At 40.4% G+C, this 13,145-nt stretch overlaps 1 protein-coding gene across 1 annotated transcript in view; it reads left to right on the plus strand.

Moving 5' to 3' along the window:
• The first annotated feature begins 1,082 nt into the window (after nt 1–1,082).
• The window catches only part of LOC126469692 (trichohyalin-like), a 41,606-nt gene continuing 29,543 nt past the window's right edge, over nt 1,083–13,145 (plus strand). Inside the window, exon 1 of the mRNA XM_050096899.1 lies at nt 1,083–1,305. Within this exon, the coding sequence (XP_049952856.1) occupies nt 1,083–1,305 (223 nt within the window). The remainder of the gene's footprint in view (nt 1,306–13,145) is intronic.

Raw genomic sequence — 13,145 nt, forward strand, 5'->3', positions numbered from 1 at the left:
CTACATCGCGTTTCCTGTGGTCTGAATATGTGCTGCCATTGGCTGGCGAGATCATGTGACATCAGCTATGATTGGCTTACAAAAGGGCATTTCAATCTTGATTTCAATGCTGCGGAAACTAAAGTGTCATTTTGAATCTATTGTTTTATAATATGAATACAAAAATTTGCAGCGTATCATAATATAAAAATATACAGTGCAAATGTTGCTGCAAATCATAGATCTTTAAAACTTTTTTCCCCGAGTTATTTCGGTCTCTGAAGTTCCACGCTGGTGTATAAAACCTTTACCATTCAAAGGATTGATATTTTTGCAGCCCCAAGGGAAAGTATACTATCACTTGTTATGGAAAAAGTGTATTTTACTCATTGGAAGAGGTTTATTTTCATGTGAGAAAAAGTTTATTTTTAACCAGGAAATCCAGGAAAATCCTGGAATCTTTTTTTTCTTGTCCATATATACAACTTATATGATCCCTAAGCAACTGGATACTTCTCAAAGTTCTTTTAGTTTAAATTGTTGCTTTAGTTTCTCTTACATGAATGTAGTGTGTGTGAAAATCATCATGATATCATACACGTAAACCGATGAAATGAAAATAACACTTCCAAGATTTTTGTGGTAAAAGCAGGGGTCAGCTGTGGACCAGCTGAAATTTAAACTTAGTCGAGCTTTATCCAGTTTGATGTTCCAAAAGTGAATTCCCTGTCTGTAGGCTGCTTTCTTAACCCTCCGACAGTCGCGCATGTATCTGTGAGATACATGACCTACTTTTTCTCTAATATTACCGCAATGAACAGTGGTAACGGTTTGCTGGCCCACGACATCTTGTGTCATACCTTTCTTATTGCTTCACAGGAAGTTCAGTCTTATCCCGATACTGACAAGGTCATAAATGAGTCAAGTGTGCGAACGTGTACTGCCTGTATCTCTCAGATACAGCGCGCCTACTCGGGTAACGCTTTGTCGCCGCTAATGACTGCAGCTGTTGCATTGTTTGCAGCATACGCAAGTCGGCAGTTGCGTTGTTGTCTTCTAAATGAAGCAACGTTTCGTTGTAGCTACGTGTACTCTCTTTCAAAATGAGTAAACGATATGATCTAGAAAATCCTAAGGATTTGGAAGAAGTACATCGCCTTCTTCTCGACGACGAGGTATCCATTGAAGATGAAGATGATCTTGCAGAAACTGATTCAGAAACCGAAGATATACTCGAAACACGATCTGTAGACTCAGACACAGATCATGAATTTGATGAAGAGGAAAATAATGAAGCGCAGGAAACTGATGAACATTACTATTTTGGTGAGTAGAAAAGACAATAAATATGCTTTCAGATGTAATAATAACAATATCTAATAATGGTGTAATGTACTTATTTTTTTATTTTAGGTAAGGATGGAACTAAATGGAGGAAAGTGCCTTGGAAAGCAACACAGACACGGCCTCATAATATACTAACCAAACTGCCTGGGGTAGTTGGAGACGCAAACAAAATGGTAGCTGAAATTGACTGCTGGAGCCTATTCATCAGTAATGATATCCTAGATCTAATTGTGGTCAACACTAACAGGCGTATAGCTGATCTAAAAGGAAACTTTGCTCGCAAGAGTGACTGCAAGGACACAGATGCAATCGAAATAAAAGCCTTTCTTGGCTTGTTATACCTTGCTGTTGTGTTCCGTGGTGGGCGACAGAATGTTCACGACTTCTGGAGAGCAGATGACCTTGGTCTGAATATTTTTAGAATGACCATGTCCGAAAAACGTTTCCTGTTCCTAATAAGATGTGTTCGTTTTGATGATGGAGCCACAAGACAAAAACGGCGCAAGACAGACAAATTAGCAGCAGTGAGGGAAATGTTCACCATGTGTTTGAATAACTGCAAGACACATTACTCCCTCGGTCAGAACGTCACAGTTGATGAGCAGCTACCAGCATTTCGAGGCCGGTGTAGATTTCGCCAGTTCATACCATCCAAACCATCTAAATATGGTATCAAAATTTTCTGCCTATGTGATGCCAAGCTTTATTATACTTACAACATGGAAATATATTGTGGATTACAACCAGAAGGACCCTTTCAGAATAACAACCCCGCCAAAGAAGTAGTTCTGAGACTTGCCGAGCCAATATATGGGACGGGTAGAAACATTACAGCAGATAACTGGTTCACTATTTTGGAGTTGGTAAGAGAACTGCATAAAAGGGGATTGTCGTTTGTAGGCACAATTAGAAAAGACAAGAAGGAACTGCCATTGAATTTCGTAGCACCAAAAAGTAGACAGTAATATGACAGCGTATTTGGCTACAGCAAGAATGAAACCCTTGTGTCGTATGTCCCGAAAAAAGGGAAAACTTTAGTCCTCCTTTCGAGTATGTATGTATCGTGAAGTGAGGTTTCGGAAGGTTTAGAGAAAAAACCAGCAATTATTCTACACTATAATGGCACCAAATCTGGAGTTGATGTAGTTGACAAACTCTGTGCAACCTACAATATAACTAGGTCAACAAGATGATGGCCTATGGTGATTTTTCTCCACCTGTTGAACACTGCAGGCATCAACTCAAGAGTAATTTTCTTGGGCAACAAGAATAAATACTCAAATCGGCGCGAGTATCTCAAAACTTTGGCTCTGACTCTACTGCAAGATCATCTCAAAAGAAGAGCTCTTATTATGACTACCTGATGATATAAAGTCAATGATAGTAAAGTACAAACCTAAAGGAAAAGAGCAAGAAAACGCTGAACAATCCTTGTAATCAGAAAACATGAAAAGAAAAAGGTACCAGTCATGCTACAGGGAGACAAAAAAAAGACGTGTCTCAGCAAGTATGCATGTGAAAAATGCGGTTCGCATCTTTGTTTGCAAAAGCACGCAAAAATGATTTGTGAACAATGTCTTTCTGTAGAGGGCAATCGGTAAAAAGACACATGCTTTGATTAGTTCAATAATTTATTTGTATCTATAATAAAATCAATTTTTAAAAGAATTTCATGTTCTTCTCCATTACAAAATGTCAAATATTTCTGATAATTTGCAAGTGTAATGAGCCTGATGTTCACTTCTGTATTTGTAAAATCCGTAACAATAAAGGTAACTGCAATTTAAAACAAAAACAAAAGAAAAAGAACCTGTAAACAAACAAAAAACCACAAAAATCGTCGCATGTATCCACGAGATACATCGCGACTAGTAGAGTCATGAAAGTTGACGCGCCTGCTGGAGGGTTAAGCCATGTAATGCCTTTGCCTTTTAATGTTTTTATCATATAGTAAACCATGGGTATTTTAAATAAAAATTTCTCCTTTCTATGTCTGTATCCACATCTATACTTTGCAAACCACTGTAATGTGCACAGCAAAGAGCTCATCATATTGTATCAGTTATTGGGGTTTTTGATATTCCATTCACATTTGCAGCACAGGAAGAATAATTGTTTAAATGTCACTGTGCACACTGTAATTAATATAATATTGTCTGCATGATCTGTATTGAGAGTGACACATAGGAATTTGTAGCATGTTCCTAGAGTCATCATTTAAAACTGCTTGAAATTTTGAAACTAGACTTACTTGGTTATTTTATGTTGATCTTCTAGAGTCTACCAGTTCGGTTTCTGCATCATCTGCATGACACACTCCCATGGCTCAGACAAACATGTGACTCTTGTGACACTTTTCTCTGTGTTTGCCTAGTATCCCATGTTAGTATTCTCTGGTATGGGTTCCATACACTTAAGTGAGTGGTATTGTAGGATAGGCCACATGAGTAATTGCCTACAACTCATCTGTGTATATTGATCGCATTTCCATAGTATTCTACCAGTAAATCCAAGTCTGCAATTTGGTTTACTCACTATTAAGTCCCCCCATGAACCATGGACCTTGCCGTTGGTGGGGAGGCTTGCGTGCCTCAGCGATACAGGTGGCACGGAGGGGTATCTGTTGAGAGGCCAGACAAACATGTGGTTCGTGAAGAGGGGCAGCAGCCTTTTCAGTAGTTGCAGGGGCAACAGTCTGGATAATTGACTGATCTGGCCTTGTAACATTAACAAAAACGGCCTTGTTGTGCTGGTACTGCGAACGGCTGAAAGCAAGGGGAAACTACAGCCGTAATTTTTCCCGAGGACATGATTCTTTACTGTATGATTAAATGATGAGGCCGTCCTCTTGGGTAAAATATTCCGGAGGTAAAATAGTCCCCCATTCGGATCTCCGGGCGCGGACTACTCAAGAGAACGTCATTATCAGTAGAAAGAAAACTGGCATTCTACGGATCGGAGCGTGGAATGTCAGATCCTTAATCGGGCAGGTAGGTTAGAAAATTTAAAAAGGGAAATGGATAGGTTAAAGTTAGATATAGTGGGAATTAGTGAAGTTCGGTGGCAGGAGGAACAAGACTTTTGGTCAGGTGATTACAGGGTTATAAATACAAAATCAAATAGGGGTAATGCAGGAGTAGGTTTAATAATGAATAAAAAAATAGGAGTGCGGGTTAGCTACTACAAACAGCATAGTGAACGCATTATTGTGGCCAAGATAGACACAAAGCCCATGCCTACTACAGTAGTACAAGTTTATATGCCAACTAGCTCTTCAGATGATGAAGAAATTGATGAAATGTATGACGAGATAAAAGAAATTATTCAGGTAGTGAAGGGAGATGAAAATTTAATAGTCATGGGTGACTGGAATTCGAGTGTAGGAAAAGGGAGAGAAGGAAACGTAGTAGGTGAATATGGATTGGGGGGAAGGAATGAGAGAGGAAGCCACCTTGTAGAATTTTGCACAGAGCATAACTTAATCATAGCTAACACATGGTTCAAGAATCATAAAAGAAGGTTGTATACCTGGAAGAATCCTGGAGATACTAAAAGGTATCAGATAGATTATATAATGGTAAGACAGAGATTTAGGAACCAGGTTTTAAATTGTAAGACATTTCCTGGGGCAGATGTGGATTCTGACCACAATCTATTGGTTGTGAAGTGCAGATTGAAACTGAAGAAACTGCAAAAAGGTGGGAATTTAAGGAGATGGGACCTGGATAAACTGAAAGAGCCAGAGGTTGTAGAGAGTTTCAGGGAGAGCATAAGGGAACAATTGACAGGAATGGGGGAAAGAAATACAGTAGAAGAGTAGAAGAAGAATGGGTAGCTCTGAGGGATGAAGTAGCGAAGGCAGCAGACGATCAAGTAGGTAAAAAGACGAGGGCTAATAGAAATCCTTGGGTAACAGAAGAAATATTGAATTTAATTGATGAAAGGAGAAAATATAAAAATGCAGTAAATGAAGCAGGCAAAAAGGAATACTAACGTCTCAAAAATGATATCGACAGGAAGTGCAAAATGGCTAAGCAGGGATGGCTAGAGGACAAATGTAAAGTTGTAGAGGCTTGTCTCACTAGGGTTAAGATAGATACTGCCTACAGGAAAATTAAAGAGACCTTTGGAGAAAAGAGAAGCACTTGTATAAATATCAAGAGCTCAGATGGCAACCCAGTTCTAAGCAAAGAAGGGAAGGCAGAAAGGTGGAAGGAGTATATAGAGGGTTTATACAAGGGCGATGTACTTGAGGACAATATTATGGAAATGGAATAGGATGTAGATGAAGACGAAATGGGAGATAAGATACTGCGTGAAGAGTTTGACAGAGCACTGAAAGACCTGAGTCGAAACAAGGCCCCGGGAGTAGACAACATTCCATTAGAACTACTGATGGCCACGGGAGAGCCAGTCATGACAAAACTCTACCATCTGGTGAGCACGATGTATGAGACAGGCGAAATACCCACAGACTTCAAGAAGAATATAATAATTCCAATCCCAAAGAAAGCAGGTGTTGACAGATGTGAAAATTACCGAACTATCAGTTTAATAAGTCACAGCTGCAAAATACTAACGCGAATTCTTTACAGACGAATGGAAAAACTGGTAGAAGCTGACCTCGGCGAAGATCAGTTTGGATTCAGCAGAAATGTTGGAACACGTGAGACAATACTGACCCCACGACTTATCTTAAAAAATAGATTAAGGAAAGGCAAACTTACATTTCTAGCATTTGTGGACTTAGAGAAAGCTTTTGACAATGTTAACTGGAATACTCTCTTTCAAATTCTGAAGGTGGCAGGGGTAAAATACAGGGAGCGAAAGGCTATTTACAATTTGTACAGAAACCAGATGGCAGTTATAAGAGTCGAGGGGCATGAAAGGGAAGCAGTGGTTGGGAAAGGAGTGAGACAGGGTTGTAGCGTTTCCCCGATGTTATTCAATCTGTATATTGAGCAAGCAGTAAAGGAAACAAAAGAAAAATTCAGAGTAGGTATTAAAATTCATGGAGAAGAAGTAAAAACTTTGAGGTTCGCCGATGACATTGTAATTCTGTCAGAGACAGCAAAGGACTTGGAAGAGCAGTTGAACGGAATGGACAGTGTCTTGAAAGGAGGATATAAGATGAACATCAACAAAAGCAAAACGAGGATAATGGAATTTAGTCTAATTAAGTCGGGTGATGCTGAGGGAATTAGATTAGGAAATGAGACACTTAAAGTAGTAAAGGAGTTTTGCTATTTAGGGAGTAAAATAACCGATGATGGTCGAAGTAGAGAGGATATAAAATGTAGACTGGCAATGGCAAGGAAAGCGTTTCTCAAGATGAGAAATTTGTTAACATCGAGTATAGATTTAACTGTCAGGAAGTCGTTTCTGAAAGTATTTGTATGGAGAGTAGCCTTGTATGGAAGTGAAACATGGACGATAACTAGTTTGGACAAGAAGAGAATAGAAGCTTTCGAAATGTGGTGCTACAGAAGAATGCTGAAGATAAGGTGGGTAGATCACGTAACTAATGAGGAAGTATTGAATAGGATTTGGGAGAAGAGAAGTTTGTGGCACAACTTGACTAGAAGAAGGGATCGGTTGGTAGGACATGTTTTGAGGCATCGAGGGATCACAAATTTAGCATTGGAGGGCAGCATGGAGGGTAAAAATAGTAGAGGGAGACCAAGAGATGAATACACTAAGCAGATTCAGAAGGATGCGGGAAGTACTGGGAGATGAAGAAGCTTGCACAGGAAAGAGTAGCATGGAGAGCTGCATCAAACCAGTCTCAGGACTGAAGACCACAACAACACTATTAAGTGTATGTGATCATTTCATTTCACATCCCTACATAGTGTTACATTGAGGTATTTGTGGAAGTTGACTAATTCCAGTTGTGACTCATGTAAATGAGAGTCATAATAGGAAACTAGTTTTTCATTTTGCGGATTCATGATATTACATTTCTGAAGATTTAAAGCAAATTGCCAATCATTGCACTACTTTGAAATCTTAATAAAGACTTAACTGAATATTTGTGTAGCTTCTTTCAGGTAATACTTAATTATAGATTATTGCATCATCTGTGAAAAGTCTGAGGTTGCTATTAATTTTGTCTGCAAGGTCATTAATGTAAAGCATGAACACCAAGGGTTCCAATACACACCCACGGGGCACACTTAGAGCCACTTTTACATCTGCTGATAACTCGCCATCCAAGATAACATGCTGTGTCCTTCCTACCAAAAAATCCTCACCAAATTTCACTTGATACCCCCATACGAAAATACTTTTGGCAATAAGTGTAGATATGCTACTGAGTCAAATGCTTTTTGGAAATCAAGTAGTACTGCATCCACCCTACTGCCTTGATCCACGGCTTTCAGTGCGTCATGTGAGAAAAGTGTGAGTTGCGTTTTACATTGTCGATGTTATCGGAATCCATGCTGGTAGGCATGGAGGTTGTCATCGTGTTCAAGGTACCTCATTACCTGACTTTAAAGTCATGCTGCAAAGAGCTGTCAGTAAATCACAGTGATCAATGTCCAGTGATCCATTTAGCAGCTAGATTAAATAAATGTCTGAGTGAACTGTAACATCTCGCACATGTGTATACGTTTCTTCATAGTCTAAACCTCTTGAATTTGCTTGTTCCTTGATTACCATATGAGTTTTATGGTGAACTATTTGCCCATGTCTCTTTTTGTCTCAAAGACCCACTTGGTGTCAAAAGCTTTTCTGTACGGAGGCAAGGTTGCTACTTCCGAAGTTTGATTTTCTGCATATGGCTTTAATTCGTCTTGAGTTGCCTGAAACCTTTATGCAAGTCAGTAGATTGCAATTCTTCTTTCAGAGTTTATGGTTCTTATTCTGACGATTCTTTATCGTGATAGGACACATGATCATCCATCTACCTTGGTCTTGGTATTTGGGAAGATCTGAGTACCTCTCGAGACGATTCAGAATCTTCATTTATTTCTTCTGAGCATGATTCTTCTCAAATGCTTTTATCCAAAGTGATCTCCCTTGTGTTGTCTTGCATCTCAGTATTTTTCTCCTTATCTGTGAATGGAATAAATATTTGGCTTGGTTTCAGCGATCAATCAAATGTTCCTGACTTGTCATTACTTTACTGACTTCTTTCTTCTTTAAAGATTCCTTGGATTTTATAATTCTATATTGCCTTTTCCCCAGTTGTTCTATTATATTTCTCCACTACGTCATTTTGTCCTGAAGTGTGGGGAACTGTGGGTTGATGGTTAACTTCTTTGTTCTTAAAGAATTTCACCAATCTTTTGTTTAAATATTCCTTTCCATTATCATGTCATAAGTTACGAAGTCTTTCTCATGCCTGACTCTGTACAAACTTTTTAAAATTGTGGATAACATAAGCATTTATTGCTGAAAGTGTACAAAAAAATCTGTCTTAAAAAATCATCAGAGTTAGTGTGTAATACCCAAACAACTAGCTTCTAGTATCATACCTTTTATTTTTCCTCGTTATTAATTTCTATGAATGTTTTCTTTTCCTCATTGATTTGATTTGATTTTGACAGGGAATCTAAAACAGCTTAGGTCTAACCCACCACTGCTCACATCAAAACAGAGTTTATTGTTCGGTATTGCTCTCAGTGTATCTAGTAAAGCCAACCAATGCCCTTAAATAGTGCAAGGAGTGCCTTTACTAGATTTTTGTTACACACAATTTCTTCAGGGCTAGTTGTCCTGAAGATTCTGTCTCTTTTTCTCTCCAATGCCATGCTTTCGAAGATTAGGTGTGATGCAGTTTCACCCTCATCACAGATCGTACATTTAGGGTCTTCTTCCATTATACCCAATGTGTGTAGGCATATTTTTGAAATTCCCATGGCAGGTCATCAGTCCAGTCATGAGTTCGATCTCATTTCTGTTCAATCCCAGGATTACAGAGCTTCTTTTAAAACATGGCTTGGGCATCATTACCTTACCATGTGTTTGTTCGTGGACCTTGGTCCAATATTCTAAGTGCTGTTTTCTGAGCCAGTTCCATAGTCCTAGTTTGATCATAGCCTTGATGATTGTCAGGACAGGTTCCGGTCCAGTGCATGGAGTCGTTGCACCCATCCTGGCCAATCTGTCGGCTTGTTCATTGCCACAGATCCATGAGTTGCCAGGGATCCACACTAGGTTTACCCTATTGCTTTCACATAGTTCCACCAGAGCCCTGTCGCATTCTGCAACAATTTTAGATCTTTTTGCAGTAGTTGCCAGTGATTTCAGGGCTGCCTGAATAGATGTAGGTGCTGTGGTCATTGGAAGGAGAAACAGCCTTCGTCATATTTTTTTGTTTAATTATCCGCAAAATTGATTTTCGGTCACTTAGTGACCATCCTCAGTGCTGTAAGATACAATTAAAATTGTTAGGCACTGGTATTAACAAGCTTAGAGCGATCGCTGTAAGCTTGTTAATACCAGTGCCTAACAATTTTCATTGTATCTTACAGCACTGAGGATGGTCACTAAGTGACCGAAAATCAATTTTGCGGATAATAAAACAAAAAAATACGACCAAGGCTGTTTCTCCTTCCAATTATATCCATTATCTGGTCGTGGTGCACAGAACACTCCATGGAGTCGCCAAGCTATGGTCATTGTAGCACCTACGCTTATTCTCTTCCAAGCATGCCCTGATTGCAGTAATTTCAGATTGGAATACAGAGGCCAGTTTTCCTAGAGAGATGATGCCCTCCAGTCTGGCTGAACCCCGTACAGCTGGCCGGAGTGGCTGAGCAGTTCTAGGCACTACAGTTTGGAACTGCGTGACCACTACGGTCGCAGGTTCGAATCCAGCCTTGGGCATGGATGTGTGTGATACCCTTAGGTTAGTTAGTTTTAAGTAGTTCTAATTTCTAGGGGACTGATGACCTCAAAAGGTAAGTCCCATAGTGCTCAGAGCCGTTTGAACCCCGTACACCCTTGCCCCAACACCTTGGTCTGGTTTTAACCCAGTGGTGAACCAAACAATGTCCCCCTATGGCGTCTGTTTTTTCCTGCTGCTCCCTGCTTCCATTTATTACATTCTAAGGCTTGTTGAAGCAATTGTGAGTTATTATATAGTCACGCTGGTATTACCCCAGTCATTCATATGTTTACCTCACTCACTATGGTAGAGTGTAATTCTGGATATCCCGATGAGATCCAGTTTTTGGCAGTTTTAGGTCTGTATGCCCCAGCTGCTGCCTCCATCTTGACCAAAAGGTGTAGTGGAGGCATGTCCAGCGTGGCTTCCATCCCAGTGGTTGGTGTACTGCTAATTCTGCCTGTTATGGCTAAGCAGGCCAGTCTCCGCACCTTAGCGAGCTGCTTAGCTGCAACCCGCTGTTCTACCTTCTTGCACTGCACTACTGCCCCGTAGGAAATCCTGGGTCTAACCATTATGGTGTATATCTAGTGCATACCTCTGGGGCTTATCCCCCAGTTTTTACCAAAAGCCATTCTGGTACTGACTAGAGTACTTTTTGCCTTTGGGCAGATACTCTTAATGTGAGGGGTCCACGTTAGATATTTCACTATCCCCTTCACAGGTAGATTTTCATCGAATAGCTTTAGATTCGAACTTGAGTGTTGGATATGCTTCTTCGTAAATGGAACCACAACAGTCTTCTTAGGATTAACCCTCAGATCCTGTTTAATGCACCAATTTTGCACAATGTCCAATCCTCCTTGTGCCATGTTTCTAACTGTGTCTTGCCTCTAGTAGTGTTAATTACCATCGTTTCATTCATCATGGTAACCTCTACCTTCCGTCCATGAAGCATGGCCCTGGTCCACCTACATATAGTGGTCCTTAGGTCATGCTGCTCTTACCATGGAATCGAAGGCCCCCCGATATCCAGGAAGATGTATAGGGCTATTTCTTGGAAGTGAAGTGCTTTCTCCATCCTCCCAACGAGTAGGTGGACAGATGTCTCACATGATTTACCTGGTTGATATGCATGTTGGTTTGAATGTAGAGAGATCCTAATTAACCTCCTCTCCTCTACGTATACATTAACAAGTTTTTCAGTGTTTTGAGAATGGAGGTGGACGGACTGATTGGTCTCATATTCTTGGCCGTGGTATGATAAATTCTCCCTCGCTTTGGAATTAAGACAACCTTCACTGCCCTCCAAACATTGGGAACTATTCCTACTGCTAGGCTAACTCTGAATAACCTGCATAGGACTCTTATGAGATTCTCACCTGCCTGTTGCAGGAGAGCTGGTAAAATTCCATCTGGGCAAGGCGACTTGAACAGTTGGAATGTTCCCACCGCCCATTGGATTTTATTAAAGTCCACACACTCTTTGGCCGATTCCCAGTCCTCTCTTTGAGTGCCTGGGAACCATTGTCTCTCCTGGATCACATTCTGGTCTGTGTTGTCCAGCAGAGCATATTGAGGAAAGTGAGTTTTGAAGAGCAGTTCCAGCATCTCATGTGCTGTCTTTGTATATTCGCCATCCTCCTTCCTCAACATATCTCCTGGTTTGATTGGTACTCTAGTGAGGATTCTGTTAAGTCTGGCTTGAGCAGCTGTTCTCTCTTCTTCCTCACAGAATGCCTTCCAGGATGTCTTTTTTGCTTGTCTTATTGCAAGGTTGTAGTTGACTAGGGCCTCATGATATTTAGCCCCTTGTACTTTATGTCCCGCAATGTTAAACAGTCTTCATACCTGTTTTCTTTGAATTTCCATGTTATTATTCCACCAAGGCACACTCCTGTTTGTGCACTTCTTGGTGATTATGCAGTTGTTCCGATATGAAGTCACTATGGCAGAGGTAACAGCCTCTGTTTCTTCCTCAAACTCTTCTGGATTCCTTATCGACGTTTTAATTTCCAATAAGCCTAAGTCAAGGTCCCTCCTATATGTCTCCCAGTCTGTTTTCCTGGGATTCCTATTGGTCATGGTCTGTCTGATTCCCATTTCAACCTTGAATTTAATGTACATGTGGTCTGATGAGGATGACTGTAACACCATATGCCATTGTTTGACATAGCTGTATGTCAATTACTTCTTCCCTTCTGCTACTCCTGAATGTAGGTTCACTGCCCCTCTTCAGTACCTCAAAGTTAGTAGCTAAAGGAAATTCAAGAAGGTACTCACCTCTACTGTTGTTGTCCTTGCTGCCCCACACTAGGTTGTGGGCATAGGCGTCGCATCCCACCAGCAGTTAGTCACCTTACCGATGGCAAGCCTCTACCAGTCTCCTCACCTCCAAAGGAGGTGGAGAGCTGTCTTCGTAAGAAAGTTAAGCTGAGGCCAAAATAATTTCCCTCATTATACAAGGTTTACAACTTTGCTTCCGCTATTTGCCGATATATGGCGACAATGGTAAGTAGAGGTCAAAAGAAACAGATTGCAGACGTCAGGCAGTTAGCTTGGACCTCGGTCAACATAACCTCATTCAAACATTAGTTGATTATTATCTGCATCATGAAGTTGTTCTTAATTGAAAATGTTTTTGTTTCAATATGAAGAAAAGAACGGTTGAGTCTCATCAAATGCTCTCTCAAGTACATATGGTAAGGATGCTGTTAGTGAAAGAACATATCGTGAGTGGTTTCAATGCTTCAAGAATGGTGATTTTAATGTAGTGGACAGGCATATGTGGTGAAAGAGAGAATGTTTTCGAAAATGCAGAATTGGAGACACTGTTGAGTGAAGACTCGCATCAAACTCGAGAAGAATTGGCACAATTTGTGGGATTGACACTGCAAGCCAATTCAAAATGTCTCAAGGCTATGCGCATGATTCAGAAAGAAGGAACTGTTTAGATAAATGGCACATGGCCTGGCTGACCGAC

The sequence above is a fragment of the Schistocerca serialis genome, chromosome 1, assembly GCF_023864345.2.
Source record: "Schistocerca serialis cubense isolate TAMUIC-IGC-003099 chromosome 1, iqSchSeri2.2, whole genome shotgun sequence".
NCBI classification, from domain to species: domain Eukaryota; kingdom Metazoa; phylum Arthropoda; class Insecta; order Orthoptera; family Acrididae; genus Schistocerca; species Schistocerca serialis.